The sequence below is a fragment of the Panthera tigris genome, chromosome B3 (genome assembly GCF_018350195.1).
Source record: "Panthera tigris isolate Pti1 chromosome B3, P.tigris_Pti1_mat1.1, whole genome shotgun sequence".
Classification (NCBI taxonomy): domain Eukaryota; kingdom Metazoa; phylum Chordata; class Mammalia; order Carnivora; family Felidae; genus Panthera; species Panthera tigris.
Genome location: NC_056665.1, coordinates 117638340 through 117654168, shown reverse-complemented (window position 1 = coordinate 117654168; position 15829 = coordinate 117638340). Strand labels below are relative to the sequence as shown.

General features: G+C 38.1%; 1 protein-coding gene across 1 annotated transcript in view; it reads right to left on the bottom strand.

Annotated features, from left to right (window-relative positions):
- RBM25 (RNA binding motif protein 25) overlaps positions 1-14984 on the bottom strand; it is a 60164-nt gene extending 45180 nt beyond the window's left edge. The window contains exons 1-3 of the mRNA XM_007095101.3: positions 14796-14984; positions 6783-6903; positions 231-280 (exon numbers count right to left, since the gene is read on the bottom strand). Coding sequence (XP_007095163.1) covers positions 231-280; positions 6783-6888 — 156 coding nt within the window. The 5' untranslated portion in view covers positions 6889-6903; positions 14796-14984. The remainder of the gene's footprint in view (positions 1-230; positions 281-6782; positions 6904-14795) is intronic.
- Between the last annotated feature and the right edge of the window lie 845 nt (positions 14985-15829).

The window sequence follows — 15829 nt, the reverse complement described above, 5'->3', positions numbered from 1 at the left end:
CAAGTATATGAAGAGTGTAGAGAATACGAGGGAAATCATAAAACTATTTAGGGAGCCTATTTTAGGGGCAACTGCATAATATGCATAGCTGAGTGAAAATGATACTCAAATACATGGATGCTCTCACTCCCCATCATTCTTTTAAACATTAAAATACTTTATCAAGTTGTTTAGCTTTAAAAGAAGTATTACTACTGTATCTCCTCATTCCTCCTTAAAATTGTACTTACAGTTGGAGCAGGTGCCATAATGCTCATCGGTACAGGAATCATTGGGGTCCCTGAGAAAAAAAGCATAATAAATTGTAAGAATACAAATATATAAGACTACATTCTATATCAACTACGTGCCACACCAACAGATAAAAATGCAGGACTAATGACAATGAAATATTGATGAATGCCTTATTTTCAAAAGCAATGGGACATCAGACCAGTCCATATAAACTTACATAACAACAAAAAAAACTATTCAAAAAGCAAAAAGGCTGCCACAATATGCTTTCGTCTCAGAAGTTTAAAAAACTCTATAGTTGTTGATTCATGTTCATCTGATTCAGTACATCCTGAAAGCCAGTAACTTACACAAATACAGGTTCACTTATGGGTAAACAACAGTATTAATGAATCCTTCAAAAGGTTAAAAAAAAAAAAGTATCAAATGAGAAATTAATCTGGAAACCTAGATAGAATCGTGTTATTGCTGGTTCTTTAATAAAAACAAAAATCAGGGGCACCTGGGTGGCTTAGTTAGTTGAGTGTCCGACTCTTGATTTCACCTCAGATCACGATCCCAGGGTCATGGGATCGAGCCCTGAGTCAGGCTCTGCACTGTGTAGCCTGCTTTAAGATTCTCTCTCTCCCTTTGCCCCTCTACCCTGCTCACACTCTAAAAATTAAAAAAATAAGGCAGCCTAGGTAGCTCAGTCAGTGGAGCATGAGACTCCTAATCTCGGGGTCATGTGTTCAAGCCTCACGTTGTGCATAGAGCTTACTTTAAAGAAATTAAAAATAAATAAATTAATTAAAAAAAATTCAAAATAAACCATGCAAAAAATATGACCAGGAATGTCAGTCAGTGTCAAAGAAAATCTCTAAGACAAGTATCTGCTGCTCTGAAGGTTTAAGAGAGATTAATGGGCTATTACTGACATCGTAGTGAAATCTGCATTTTTGTTTTTAACTACATTGTTTACCAATCAATGGCTACTATATAGAGTGTCCTTGTGTATATAGCTAATGAAATCTTACCATTTGAGTACTAAGAAAAAGAATGTAATGAGGGCAAAAATCAGTGAAAGATTTTGTCCAGTTTTCTAACATAAATTTTAAAATGCTTCTAAATACATCTCAAGAAGTTCCGAAGTCGCTCTTCAGTTCAAATTTAACATCAACTTAAAAGAATTCTCCAGCTAAGACTGGTAATAAATTCTTAAACATTTAACATTATCCATTTATCTTCCAATATAACTCACTTAAAATAACTTTTAAATGAGAAAAATCAGGATTCCTATCAATACACCAAAAGAGTATTACAAAAACGGAAAAAACACAGAAGTGCTTGGCTGGCTCAGTGGGAAGAGCATGCAACTCTTGATTTCAGGGTCGTGAGATCACACTGAATGTAGAGATTAAGTAATTAAACTTAAAAAAAAAAATAAAAGACTTCGGAATCAAACCTGGGTTCAACTCATCGTTATGTCATGCCTAACTATGCAACCGTGGCCAAACTCTTAAGCTACAGTTTCCTCAATTGTAGTAAGGTAATCATTTCTTTGGAGTACCTATGAGACTTACGGAGATCATTTGTGCGTAGCACTTAAATACAGTGGATGCTCAAAACTAGAATTCATCAACCTATCTAAAGTTTTCACTTTGTAAAACAAAAAAATAAATCCTCCCCCCTTTTTATCAACTGTAATCTATATGGCACCTTTTCCATAGGTAAGCTGTTAAAGAAAAAGTCAGAAAGACATAGTAGAAAAAAAATGTTTTTCCTTTTCTTTTAAAGTAACCTCTAGGGGTGCCTGGGTGACTCCCATGATTGAGCATCCAACTTCGGCTCAGGTTACAATCTCACAGTTTGTGAGTCCAAGCCCCTAGTTCGGCTCTGTGCTGACAGCTCAGAGCCTGGGGCTTGCTTCAGATTCTGTGTATCCCTCTCTCTGTGCCCCTCCCCCACTCTGGCTCTGTCTCTCTCTCAAAAATAAACATTAAAAATAAAAATAGTAATAATAATAAAGTAAGCTCTAAACCCAACATGGGGCTCAAACTCACAACCCTGAGATCAAGAGTAACATGCTCTACCAACTGAGTCACCCAGGTGCCCCATTGTTTGTTCCTTTTTAATAGTTACTAAAATTTGAATAATACATTTCTTTTTTTTTTTTTAATTTTTTTTTTTAATGTTTATTTGTTTTTGAGACAGAGAGAGACAGAGCATGAACGGGGGAGGGTCAGAGAGAGGGAGACACAGAATCTGAAACAGGCTCCAGGCTCTGAGAGCCCGACACGGGGCTCGAACTCACGGACCGCGAGATCATGACCTGAGCCGAAGTCGGCCGCTCAACCGACTGAGCCACCCAGGCGCCCCTGAATAATACATTTCTTAGCCCAACTTACTAAATTTCATGCAATATGAAATTCATAATAGAGAATGTATTACTACTCATTACAAAGATCTATACATGCTAAGTATACAAAGCGTGAACAGTGCAGTACTATGCTGTTTTTAAAAAACAGAAATAAGAGGGAGGGCACCGGGGTGGCTCTGTCGCTTGAGTGTAGGATTCTTGATTTTGGCTCAGGTCATGATCCCAGGGTTGTGGGATCAAGCCCTATGTGCTGAGGATGGAGCCTGCTTAAGATTCTCTCCCTCCCTCTCTCTCCCCGTCACTCCCTTGGCTTGCATGTGTGCCCATGCTCTTGCTCTCTCTCAAAAAAAAAAAAAAATTTTTTTTTAAATTTAAAAGAAAATAAAGAAAAACAGAAGCAGGGAAAGAGTATACATAATCAAACACATCAGGATACGCATAGTTCATCTCTGAAGCGTGCACACTACAAACTGGTAAGAAAGGCTATGTTTGGGGAAGGGAATTCTCAAGAACTATGGGGAAAAAACTTTCTTTTTCTATATGCATATATTACTCTTTAGGGAAAAATTACGGTTATTTTTCAAATTTATTTTCTAATTTAATATAGAATTTGACCATCACACTTAAAAGTGCAATTAATTGCATTAATAAGAGAAGAAAATGATTCATGAACATGGGTTATGTGTGGTCTTGATTTACTACACGAGTTTACCATACTATTTTATTATTTACCTTTTAAAGTATTGATGCTCTACAAAGAATGCACAATGAGTTGTAACTAAAGTCTGATTTATCACCCAAGTATATTTCCCTGAACAGAAATGATACTGTATGCTATTATAAATACAATCAGAATTAATAGTGTTATTCTGAATAAATGCCCACATTAGTATGGCAATGACCAAACAGGCAAGAAGAAACACTTACAATCTGGTTTCAGGAGCAGCTGACCCACCTTTTTTTTTTTTTTAATGTTCATTTATTTATTTGAGAGAGAGACAGAGACAAAGAGAAGACGTGAACAGGGGAGGGACAGAGAATCCCAAGCAGACTCCACACTGTCAGCAAAGAGCCCCACACGGGGCTTGAATCCATGAACCGTGAGATCACAACCTGAGCCAAAATCAAGAGTTGGACACTTAACCCAGGTGCCCCCTGCTGACCCATTTTAAAAGATACGCAGAGAGTAGTCTTAAGAGAAACAGGTTTGGGGCACCTGGGTGGCTCAGTCGGTTAAGCGGCCGACTTCGGCTCAGGTCATGATCTCACGGTCCGTGAGTTCGAGCCCCGCGTCAGGCTCTGTGCTGACAGCTCAGAGCCTGGAGCCTGTTTCGGATTCTGTGTCTCCCTCTCTCTGACCCTCCCCCATTCATGCTCTGTCTCTCTCTGTCTCAAAAATAAATAAACGTTAAAAAAAAAAAAAAAGAGAAACAGGTTTCATTTATCTTCTACTTCCGTTTAATAATTTGGTATAATGTTCATCAGAAAAGGTTAAATATTTGCTCTTTAAAAAAAAAAAGAGTTAAACTTTTTTTAAAGTTATTTATTTTGAGGGAGAGAGCGCGCGCGCGCACACACACACACACACACACACACACACACACACACACGGAGAGAAAGCGCATGCGCACAAGCAAGGAGGGGCAGAGATAGAGAGGGAGAGAGAGAATCCAAGCAGGCTCCACACTGTCAGTGAAGAGCCCAATGCAGGACTCAAACCCATGAACCATTAGATCATGACCTGAGCCAAAGTCAAGAGTCGGAAGCTCAACCAACTGAGCCACCCAGGTACCCCATCAAAGGAATTTAAATCTTTTCTATAAAACCAATCTACTAGTAGAGAAATTAAGGCACTGATCTTTCAGTCATCTTTCCTGATTCTGAATAAGTGATTATGCTTCATTCCCAATCCCTTAAATTTCTTCATAAAGAAATTTTTTAAAAAGTAAACTATTCTTTCCTATAAAGCTATATAACACAAGGGTTTTGTTTAAAAAAAATATATCATGGGGGACACCTGGTGGCTCAGTTGGTTAAGCGTCTGACTTTGGCTCAGGTCATGATCTAGAGATTCGTCGATTCAAGCATCATGCTCTGTGCAGACAGCTTGCTTCAGATTGTGTCCTCTCTCTCTGCCTCTACCCCACTCGCGTTGTCTCTCTCTCAGCCATGTTTATCTTGTGGCTTTTCATACCTACTCCAACACTGCTATATACTTGCCCTAGGAGCAGGAGGCCTCAAAACTGAGTCCGTAGAATGTGTTGTGAATTAACAACCCATCTTATGAGCCAACTTCAATGTACTGTTGATCTCTCAACAATAAAACACTGTAATTTCAAATAGATAATCCAATAGTTAAAAACAGGTCTCTGATATAAGGCTTCCCTCAAACAGGATGCGTGGGTGGCTAAGTGGTTAAGCATCTGACTCTTGATTTCAGCTCAGGTCATGATCTCACCGTTTGTGAGTTCGAGCCCCACATTAGGCTCTGTGCTGTCAGTACAGAGCCTGCTTGGGATTCTCTCTCTCCCCATCTGCCCGTCCCCTGCATGCACTCACTCACTCTCAAAATAAATAAATTAATTTTAAAAATTTTTAATTAAAAAAAAAAAAGCTTTCCTCAAATATTTCTGGATTATTTACAGGATCATTTGCTGATTTCAGCAAAAAAGCAAACATAAGAAAAGCAAAACTTTTCACATACAAATTAAGGACAGCTCTTAAGATACTGTCTTTTGGAAGAGAAGCCGATTTTGTATAAAAATTTTTCAGCCCTGTTAAAAACATCTGAACTACTGCCCATAAACCAAAGGAAAACTCTTGCTCTCTAGGCCAAGCAATGTTAAGATGTACCTCAAGATAATGGTTCTCGCCTGCTTCGGATTCTGTGTCTCCCACTCCCTCTACCCCTCCTCTGCTCACACTCTGTGTCTGTCTCTCAATAATAAATAAATGTTAAAAAATAAAAAGATAATGGTTCTCAAATGTGGGTTCTCTTAGTTTTGCTTAAATAGATCCTTAGGATCCGCCTATGAACTTATTGAAAATAAACATTCCTAGGCCCCAGTACCTTGAGGATCTGAATCAGTGGGTTGGAGTAGGGCCTGAAAAAAAAATTCTTTTTTTTTAGACCTCAAAGAGCTTTGGCGAGAGGAAGCTTTTATATGGTAATCTGGAAAGCTCTTCAAAATATATTATCAAGCATAAAAAAAGGGGCAGAACAGTACATATAGGATGCTACTATACATCTACCTTAAGAAAAAAAAAAAAACAAACCATTGGATAAAAGAATATATACTTGTGATGGCATGTAATATGTACTAAAAAGTATCTGGAAGAATAAAGAAACTAATGACTGTTTAAAACAGTTTCCCTCTCAGGGCGCTTGGGTGGCTCAGTCGGTTGGGCATCCGACTTCAACTCAGGTCATGATCTCATAGTCCATTAGTTTGAGCCCCGCATCGGGCTTTGTCAGCTCAGAGACTAGAGCCTGTTTCGGATTCTGTGTCTCCCTCTCTCTCTCTGCCCCTCCCCCACTCACGTTCTGTCTCTCTCTCTCTCAAAAATAAGTAAATGTTAAAAAAAAATTTTTTAAATACAAAAAAGTTAAATAAAAAGAAGTTTCCCTCTTTCGGTAAGAGATAGTAGTAAGTTATGTAGGAATTCAAGGAAAAGTATTCACTGTACACCTTTTTGATGACTGAACCATACGAACGTACTACGTTTTTAAATTTTTGTTTAATGTTTATTTTTGAGAGAGAGAGAGAGAGAGAGAGAGACAGAGACAGAGTGAGCATGAGTGGGGGAGGGGCAGAGAGAGAGGAAGACTTGAGAATCTGAAGCAGGCTCCAGGCTCTGAGCTGTCAGCACAGAGCCTGATGTGGGACTCGAATCCACGAACTGAGAGATCATGACCTGAGCTGAAGTCGGACGCTCAACTGACTGAGCCACCCAGGCACCCCCCTATTTTTTTTTTTTAAATAAAGGGTTTTGTTTTTTTTTTTTAATCTCCCCAGATGAATTTGATACTCACCCAGAGATGAAAAGTACTGCCACAGGAAAATGATACATCACATTTACAAAAGGATGCTAACAGACATCTTTACTAGTAACACATATCATTTTCCTAAAGTTAACAGTGTAATGATGAAACTGCAGGTTAAAGAAACAACAGTATCCACAAACTTACCTGGAGGTACAGGTGGAGGAAAACCAGGAAACTGTGGGGGTGGAATCCCTGGTGGGAGTGCTGGGATTCCCATGGGAGGGCGATTCAAATGAGGGGGAAAAGACATTCTTACTGCAGCGGTCTAAAGAAAAAAATCATGACAAATCATTTTATTTGAAATCTTTGCAATTTGATATGCCTGGTTTGTTGGCCTTCATTTTTAGCGTATCTGCAAAATTCTAAAGTTTTCTTACCCAAAGGAGTTGGCAAAGACCCTCTTTTCTCTGTCTGTCCATTGAGAATTTTTAAAACTTAGATCTTTTCTAAAATAAGTTCCCAAAATGTACACGATCTAAATTCAGGATAGACTCCTACAATCATGTGGGAATACATATAAAGGAAGAAAAAAATTTTGAGGTTCAGTTAATATCCAAAAATTAAAAACCAAACATCAACGAATCTTTTTAAACCAAACTCAGAATCCAGGAAGGTTATCTAACAGTTTTTTTTTTAAGTGCTCTGATGCAGTCATTTTTTACACACATCAGCACCCTGAAAACTAAATGTACAAAGTTACGCAGTATTTGTTGACTCAATGTTGGCCAGTTCCTCAAGGACAAATGACTGTCTCAGTAAACTATAAACCTGAGGGGGAAGAAACCGCCTGACATCAGGTCACATGGTAACCATTCAAATATAAAGAACATAAAATTTGTGACAGTGAGAAAGATGTCATAATTTTTGATAAAAGCAAAACTCTTAACCATTCTTGAATGAAATTCAATGAATGAATGAAATTCAAGAAATCAGATGTTAGCATTTGATTTAATGTAAGAATACACTAAATCGCTTCATTTGATTTATATTACTTAAAAGAAATTTAATTTTGTGTTTTAGCTAAATGAATGTATTTAAGACTCCTTTATGACCAAATTTTATATTTTCATCAACATACTTGAGTGTCCAGAACTATAAGAAAAAGTAGAAAAACAATGTGATGCCCTAGGAAGATCCCATGTACCAATTTTAAAAAGCAGCCAAAATCGGTGATCCCGTATCAGTGATGGCACTAAAGGGTAGCAATTTAATGAACAGGATGTTTGTTGGATACTAGGAAAAATTTCACCTACACTCTACAACTGAAGGGGTCTAGAGTTGTTTGAAGCTTTTAAAGAACATTTGTACTATTTCTGTGTGTGTATTTCATACACTGATTTACTCACCCTTCAGAAGAGAGAAGATAAAAAGTGCATGTCTTCCACTTCCTCGCCCCCTAATCCCAACAGTTTGGTATATACCGTTGTATTCTTCTAAATAGCTTTCTATACACAAACTAACATATAATTATTTGTGTTTTTCTGCAAACAGTATAATCATACTATATTGTTACGTGCATTTCTACTTCATTGTCATTAACATCTCTTCATATCAGTTCACAAAGTTCTATCCCAACCTTTATAATGCAGTAAACTACCATAATACAGGTATACAATAATTATTCAATCAACAAGGATGATTGGCTCCACATTTTGCCTCTTACAAATAACATTGAACATTCTTAGACATACTGGATATATAAATCTATGCACCTGTGCAAATAATTTTATAACACAGCTTAGTACTGTATGTATCTACACTTTACCTCCAAACCATCCTCCAAAACCAGCGTACAAATTTATATCCCCACCACCAATACATGGGTATGTATGCCCTTTCCTCAGATCCTCAACATCACTGGAGTAAATCAGTGTTTAAATTATAACAGTCTCATAGGTAAAAAATACTCTCATTTCAACGTGTATTTCCTTAATCACTAATGAGGTTGAGTATCTTTTTACCTGTTTATTAGACTTTTCTTTAAAACAGTCTTAGATAAGCATGTCCTTCAGGCTCACAGCTGTTCTTCCTCAGTGTTGACTTAATAAGTTAGGATAAGTTAGGATAATACAGGATTATTTAGGATAATTCTATAAAATCTAAACTTCCATTTCAGAAAACACAGTACACTTAAAATATTTTCAAAGCTTTACAGGTAAAACAAATTCCTAGAATTTCATACACTTAGAAAATAAGGTACTGGAAAATGCTTTAAAATCTTAAGCATCAGCATAAATTAAAAAGGAAAAATGGAACTAATTTAATATTATAAATGTGTTGAATTTTTAATCTTTTTGTAATATTTTTTGCCCAAAAATAAAAACAAGCATTCTACAGGAGGGGGCAGAAGTGTATCTCCTTTCAAAAGAGGGCTACTGTCCTACTTACAGAAGCTCTTCTATTATCATTATAATACTCTATCTCAGCACTTTCTTAGGAGGGCAGTTGGTATTAATACCTGTTGAATAAATAAATTAGTGAATGAATCAGTAAACAAATTTATTAACAAGCTCCCATGTGCCAATTTCTATGCTAGCAATGACCCAGTGTCTAGCCTCACAATGTTTTTACAAAGACCGGAGCATGAATTTTTTGCCAAGTATTAAGCTGTAACCATTTTTTTAAAACGCTTTATGTTCTTGGTGTTTCAATTGTATTTCGTGGCTCTTAAATGTATAATTCATTCTGTAAGAATAACCAGATTATATGTTTTATGCTAATGTATGCATTCTATTCACTTCTAATTTTTGTTGTATGTCCCTTTCATTTAAAACCATCCAAAACTTGCTTATTCATAGGCGAAACTTCAAAGGTAAAGAAAGGTATCTTAATAAGATAATGGTCCCTCCTATGGTCAGAAAACAAACAATTCTGATGATCACTGACCAATATTAATGTTCACCTTAAACACCCTAAAGTGAGAGTATCAACCACTTTTTTCAACATAAACTTTTATGTTTTGGCATGTGTGAAAATGACTAAGAATACTTTTATAACCATAAGCAAAGCTGATCAGTTTTTACCTACAGTTGATAAATTGTAATATTCTCATAATAAATTATATGGAGATTCAAAGTTGGTAGGTACACTATCAACAATAGCCGAAGTATGGAAAAAGCCCAAATGTCCATCGATGGATGAATGGGTAAAGAAGATATACTATACATATACAATGGAGTATTACTCCAACAATCACAAAGAATGAAATCCTGCCATTTGCAACTATGTGGATGGAACTAGAGGGTATTATGCTAAGCAAAATTAGTCAGAGAAAGACAAATATCATATGACTTCACTCACATGAGGACTTTAAGACACAAATGAACACAAGGAAAGGGAAGGAAAGCAAAAATAATATAAAAACAGAGAGGGGGAAAAAAATTAAGAGACTCTTAAATATGGAGAACAAACAGAGGGTTCCTGGAGGGGTTGTGGGAGGGAGGATGGGCTAAATGGGTAAGGGGCATTAAGGAATCTACTGAAATCATTGTTACACTATATGCTAACTTGGATGTAAATTAAAAAAATAAAATAACAACAACAAAAAGTTGGTAGGTACGTTGTAGAATAAAGTAGGGAAAAGAACATGGGAGCACTTTACTTTAAATATGGTGGTTGGGCCTCACAAAGATAGGCAAACTGAATGAAGACTCCAAAGCGGCCAAGACAGGAAGCCTCATATACGGAGGCAACAGCCTTCCAAGCAAAGAAAACAGCAAATACAGGAGCCTGAGGTGATCATGTAGTGTTTTGTGGGAGGAAAAACAAGGCCAACAGCTGGAGCAGAGTACTTGAGGAAAGCAAAGATAAATGCCAAGTATTACTTAGGGGAGCGGGCTCACAGAATGTAGCACTTAGTAGGCCACTGCAAGGGTTTTGATTTTTACTCTGAGATGGAAAACATTTGAAAGGCTTTTGACCTGACTTACACTTTAAATGCGTCACTGGCCACTGTGTTAGTAAGACTGGCATTTTAATAGCGTCACTGGCCACTGTGTTAATGAGACTGGAGAACAAGTGGAGATGCAAAGGACTACTATAATAATACAGACAGGAGAGGGTGGTCTGGAATAGGTGGTGAAAGTGTTAGATTCTGGATGTACTTATTTCAAGTGTAGCCAATTGCTGAGGGATCACACAAGGACTTTAAGAAAAAGAGAGTTGCAAAGGTTATTTTATTAGCACTGAAATGATTTAGGTAACATTTACAAAATACTTGTATTTTTCACTTTCACTCTGGAGGGCTTCACCTTTAGAAGGCTCAAAGCATTTTTTTTTTCAGTAAGATTTTATTTTTAAGCAATGTCTACGCCCAACGTGGGGCTCACACTCACAACCCCGAGATTAAGAGCCACATGCTCTTCCCACTGAGCCAGCCACGCACCCCTAGAAGGCTCAAAGCATTTTTACCGGCTCAGTATGAAACCTTATAGCCCAAAGTAACAAAATGAGCACCTATCATTATCTTTAGTGCCTACTTTAGTGTGGCAGTGGTCATACAGATTTATTACGCGTTTGTCAAAATTCACTGAAATTAAATGGGTGCATTTTATTGTATGTAAATTTTATCTCAATAAATCTAGTTTCCTCTGTCCAAAAAAAAAAAAAACTTTAAATAACATGTATCCCTACCACTCAACATATGCATGCATTCTGCTTTTCTTTTTTTCACTTTTTCCTCCTTATGTTTTTTTTTCTCGTTATGCTGTTAAATCACTCCTTTTCTCACACCATTTACTGCTAATAACCATTCCTCCATTGCAGATTTATCCCAATAGAAAAAATATTTCACCCGGAATAGATTTACTGGCTAACCCCATCCAGACCCGGTGTGCCAAATTTCTGAATGGTAAGAGGCAAATGAACCAACAGATTCTCCTGAACAAATACTTATACAACTCATTCATTCAACAGATATCTAGCTCCAATTGTGTGTCAGATTCTTTTCTAAACATTATTTTCCTACAGTTACACTGCCAGTCCAGTAGCTCTTCATTGAATATAAGTGATCAGTACTGTAGCATGTATTGTTCCCTGCTCTGCTTACAGCCTACAAGGTACAATGGACTGACATACCTGTCCCAGCCTAAGGAAAGCAAGCCCCTCAAAACCGCATCTCAAACTGAATTTCTACAGAAGTGGAGTCTTCAGGAACTATTCCTAGGAAAGAGTATTCCATATCCAAAGAAGAATAGGAAATGCTCGATTAACAAAATGTTTCTTTTGCAGGAAAGCTTTTCAGAGGTATGAAAATACTCAAGTGTTTTAAGTCTCCAAAAAGGGACGTGATCTTTTTCTTAGCTTTCCACTTTGCAGTTTTACCATTTTCAATGATTAAAAAGCAATACTATTTACAGAGAAAAATTAGTGGTAGTCTGGAGCTGAGGTGGGAACAGGGAGTGACTTGCAAACCGGAAAGAAGGATCCTTTTGGGGGTAACAGTCACACAACTCTGAACACTTACTAAAAATCATCAAATTGCACATTACAACAAGTGTATTTTATGTATCAATTACACCTTAGTAAAGTTGCTTTAAAAAAAAAAAAGCAATATCAATTCAGAACAAGTTCAGGCTAAATCCAATTAAGACCTGTAAATTAGTAATATTGAATCAATATTAATTTCCTGATTTTGTTCACTGTACTGCTATTAAATATGAAAATACCCTTATTCTAAGAAATATACACTTAAGTATTTAAGGGCTAAGGGACACCTCATCTGTGGCTTACTAGCAAAACATTTCAGAAGAAAACTATGAAGAAAACGAGGAGAGGACAAAGTAAATTTGTGAAATGTTATCATTTGGGGAATCTGGGTGAAAAGCTATTTAAGAATTCTTTCTACTCTTCTTGCAACTTCTTTGAAGTTTGAAATTGTGCTGATTAAGTTCTAAAAAGCAGTATCAGTAATTCTGGTGGTGTAAATGTTATGTTCTTTTTATTTTCTGAAGTTTCAAAATTTTTTTAAAAAGCAAGAGAAAAGCTATTCAAAAACTTTAAAGGATAATCAATCGAAATCCTCTTAGGAATGGCAGTGGTAGTTGTCAGAAAAAACTATCAAGAGGTTAAACAAAATACACAGAATGTTTTTGTAAGACGTTAAAAGATTTATGACTACTTCTGCTTCCAAAGTTACAAAATAGTCAATACAATTTTTCTTTAAATCGTATATAAATGAAAAAACTATATAGCTAATCAGTGACCCAAGAAGTTACTTGAAAATCCCAAACTAATATCGGGTCTGAAGTAATTACCAATATTAAAATGAACTCATTTTATTTTAATAACAGATTTAAAGCCTTAACACAGTAAAATAAAAAGATACCAAACCACAAAAAAAAAAAAAAAAAAAAAACACCTTGGCCCAAACTATTATTAACATATAGTGCCTATATGCAACATTGGGACAATGAAAACATTTTCTTACTAGAAATGTTCTGGAATCAAACATTCAAACATACATACATACATACATACATACAGGAAAAACCATATTTTGGAGACCAGAAATGGGAATCTGGTAACTCCAAGAAGAATTATTATTTAATAAAAGTATTAACTAACATTTTATTTACTTCTGTTTACAAAAGCCTTCAACATACATTATCTCACTGAATCTCCCAAATTACCTGGTGTAGATATATTATTGTCCTTTTACAGATGAAGAAGCTATTTTGTACATGGAAACACAATAAGTGAGTGGGGACTCCAACGTCCCCACTATCCTGAAATTACCAATCCAAAGGCTGTTTTCACTGTATCACAATGCCTCTTTCTAGTAATAACATACGAAGAAGAAACTTTTTATTAAGGGTTAACTTTGATTTTATTTAGAAAAGTCTATTCAGAGTACATTGGACGAAACGTTAAGAGTCAGGATCAGGCTCTTGTACTTCACTGAAATTTCTTAAATAACAGTATCAGTTAATGCAAACTAAACACTATGTGACTTAGACATCGCACTAAGGATTTTACATACTTTTTCTCAATTAATCCCTAATAACAATAACCTATGAAGTGGATACTATTATAATCCTCAATTTACAGATGAAGAAAAACCAAAGCTTCAAGAAAAGTTAGATTAATTAGAATAGTATAGTATCTGCTTGAATCATGAGGACCAACTGAATGCCTTTCATGGCCCCTGAATGTTTTTGGAAAGCTTTTAAAAATCAAAGTTCCCAAGACCGTATAAAAATTGTTTATACTCCACTGCCAACTACCTAATTCACAGTACTTCATACTAGAGCAGTCTGGTACAAGAGAAGTCCAATCTCTTCCCTCCTTTTGGTCTGCTCCTCTCTGCCCAGGATCAAAATGGCTTTTCCATGGCAATATAAATATCCACATTACATAACTTCAAAATAATCTTCGTACTCCTAGATCTACTTCGAAAAACGTATTTAAAAAGTACTGAAGACCAAAGAAGAGTAAGAAAGAAGTAACACATTTTAATGTGGAGCTTGGTCATCGCCTAGAATGAATGGGGATATAGTTTACTGCAACCTCCAAAGGAGGAAGGGGGCAGGACCACAATACTCATCACAATCTTAGACAAGCAAACCAAGAGGGTGCCAAAAAAGGTGGGCATTAGCTGAATCCGGAGTGGGTATGGGGGAGTGCACTCGGTGGAGGGCTCTGGATGACCAAAGAGTAAGGAAGGGAAAGAAATCCGTTGGTGGCCGGCACCTCGCTAAAACGGGTGGCTGCTCTCTGGCTTGTGGGCAAAGCCTGGGGCAAGAGTGTCCTAGGCCGGGAAAATCTACAGTAAGGTTCCCCAGGCTCGGGTTAGAAAGGGGCCTCAGGGAAGGGCTCCCCAGGGGCAGACCGATCGTTTTGTGGCAAACGTGGAGCCCAGAAAAGGCCCAGGCGATCCACTCAGTGACGGGCCGTGGGAGGGAAAGAGAAAGTGGGCGACAATACGAGGAGGAAAGCTCTGGCAGTAGGTCCCGGCCTCCACGGGTTCCTGCTGGGCCCACTGGTTTTCGAGGCCTTAGAGAAGTGAAGAAACCCAAGCCTCGTGCCAGCCCCCTCCCCCACCCCAACCCCTCTTCACCCCCAATCCCACCCCGGCCCTTTCGCACCCTCCCTGGTTTCCCCTACTCCCGGTCTCCCGGGTCTCCCGGTTCCCACACGCGTTCAGAGGCGTGGACTCACCCGCCGCTGAGAAAACAGTACGGTCTTCGCGGCCTTCCGGGCTCCAGGTTACGAGTGGGCTCCACCGGTTCGAGGTTTCTGCGCACCGCTCGCCGGGAGACTGGTTCCGAAGCGCCTACTCGCACAGGCCGCAAACACAGCCGCGCTGCGCGGGGAGCTTCTGGAGGTCTTCCTCTTGCCCGGCATGCACTGCGGCCAGGCCGACTGAAGAGGAGAATCATAGAGAAGAACGTGTATAGATAGTCTTCCCTTTGGCTCTGAATCACCACGCAGCGGCCAATAACCATAGAGAAGGAGAGCCTGGTGGGGACTAGAAAGGCTCGAACTGTAAATTACGACCCACCCTGCCATTTTTGATTGGAGCTGATTGAATCTTATGACTACGAGACGCCATCTTGAGGTCATGGTTCCGCTGCGCGGGGCGCTGGGGTTGTTAGAGTCTCACTTTTTGTAGTTTGTGTTTCCGGGCGTGCAGGCTTGCTTTGTGGCTCGTTGAGGTGGGATGGACTGCTAACGCGGCTTCACCTAGCACGTTAGTGCGAACTCCCAAATGCTAACTTTCCCCTGGAAAACAGCTATTCTTGATACCAAGAAATAACTGCCAGAGGGCGTGGTGTGTTGTTTTTTTTTTAAGTGCACGCGCACACCCCTTGTGCTCACTAGTAGAGCCAAAGAGGGGGCTAAAGATACTTGAAACACCTAAAATAGCCTGTAAGAACTTTTAACACAACTTTCATTCTGTAATGCAAAGGTGCTGAAAAGAAATTCACTTATTAATGGAAATGAAACTAAATTAACGCAACTAAGTGAAACTAGTCATAAATGATTCTTCAATTTACGCCCTTTACGGTCAATATCTTTTTACAGGCCTTTGTTTCCCAACTCTTCTCAGGCTTATCATTTATTGGACATAAAGTTGTTGGCTCCCTGAGTGTTGGAAGGTAAATGCAAGTAAGATTTTATCCTTGTTTGGGAAGAGCCACAAACAACGTCAGATGATAGACTGACCACTGTGTGTAAAACTGAAACACACT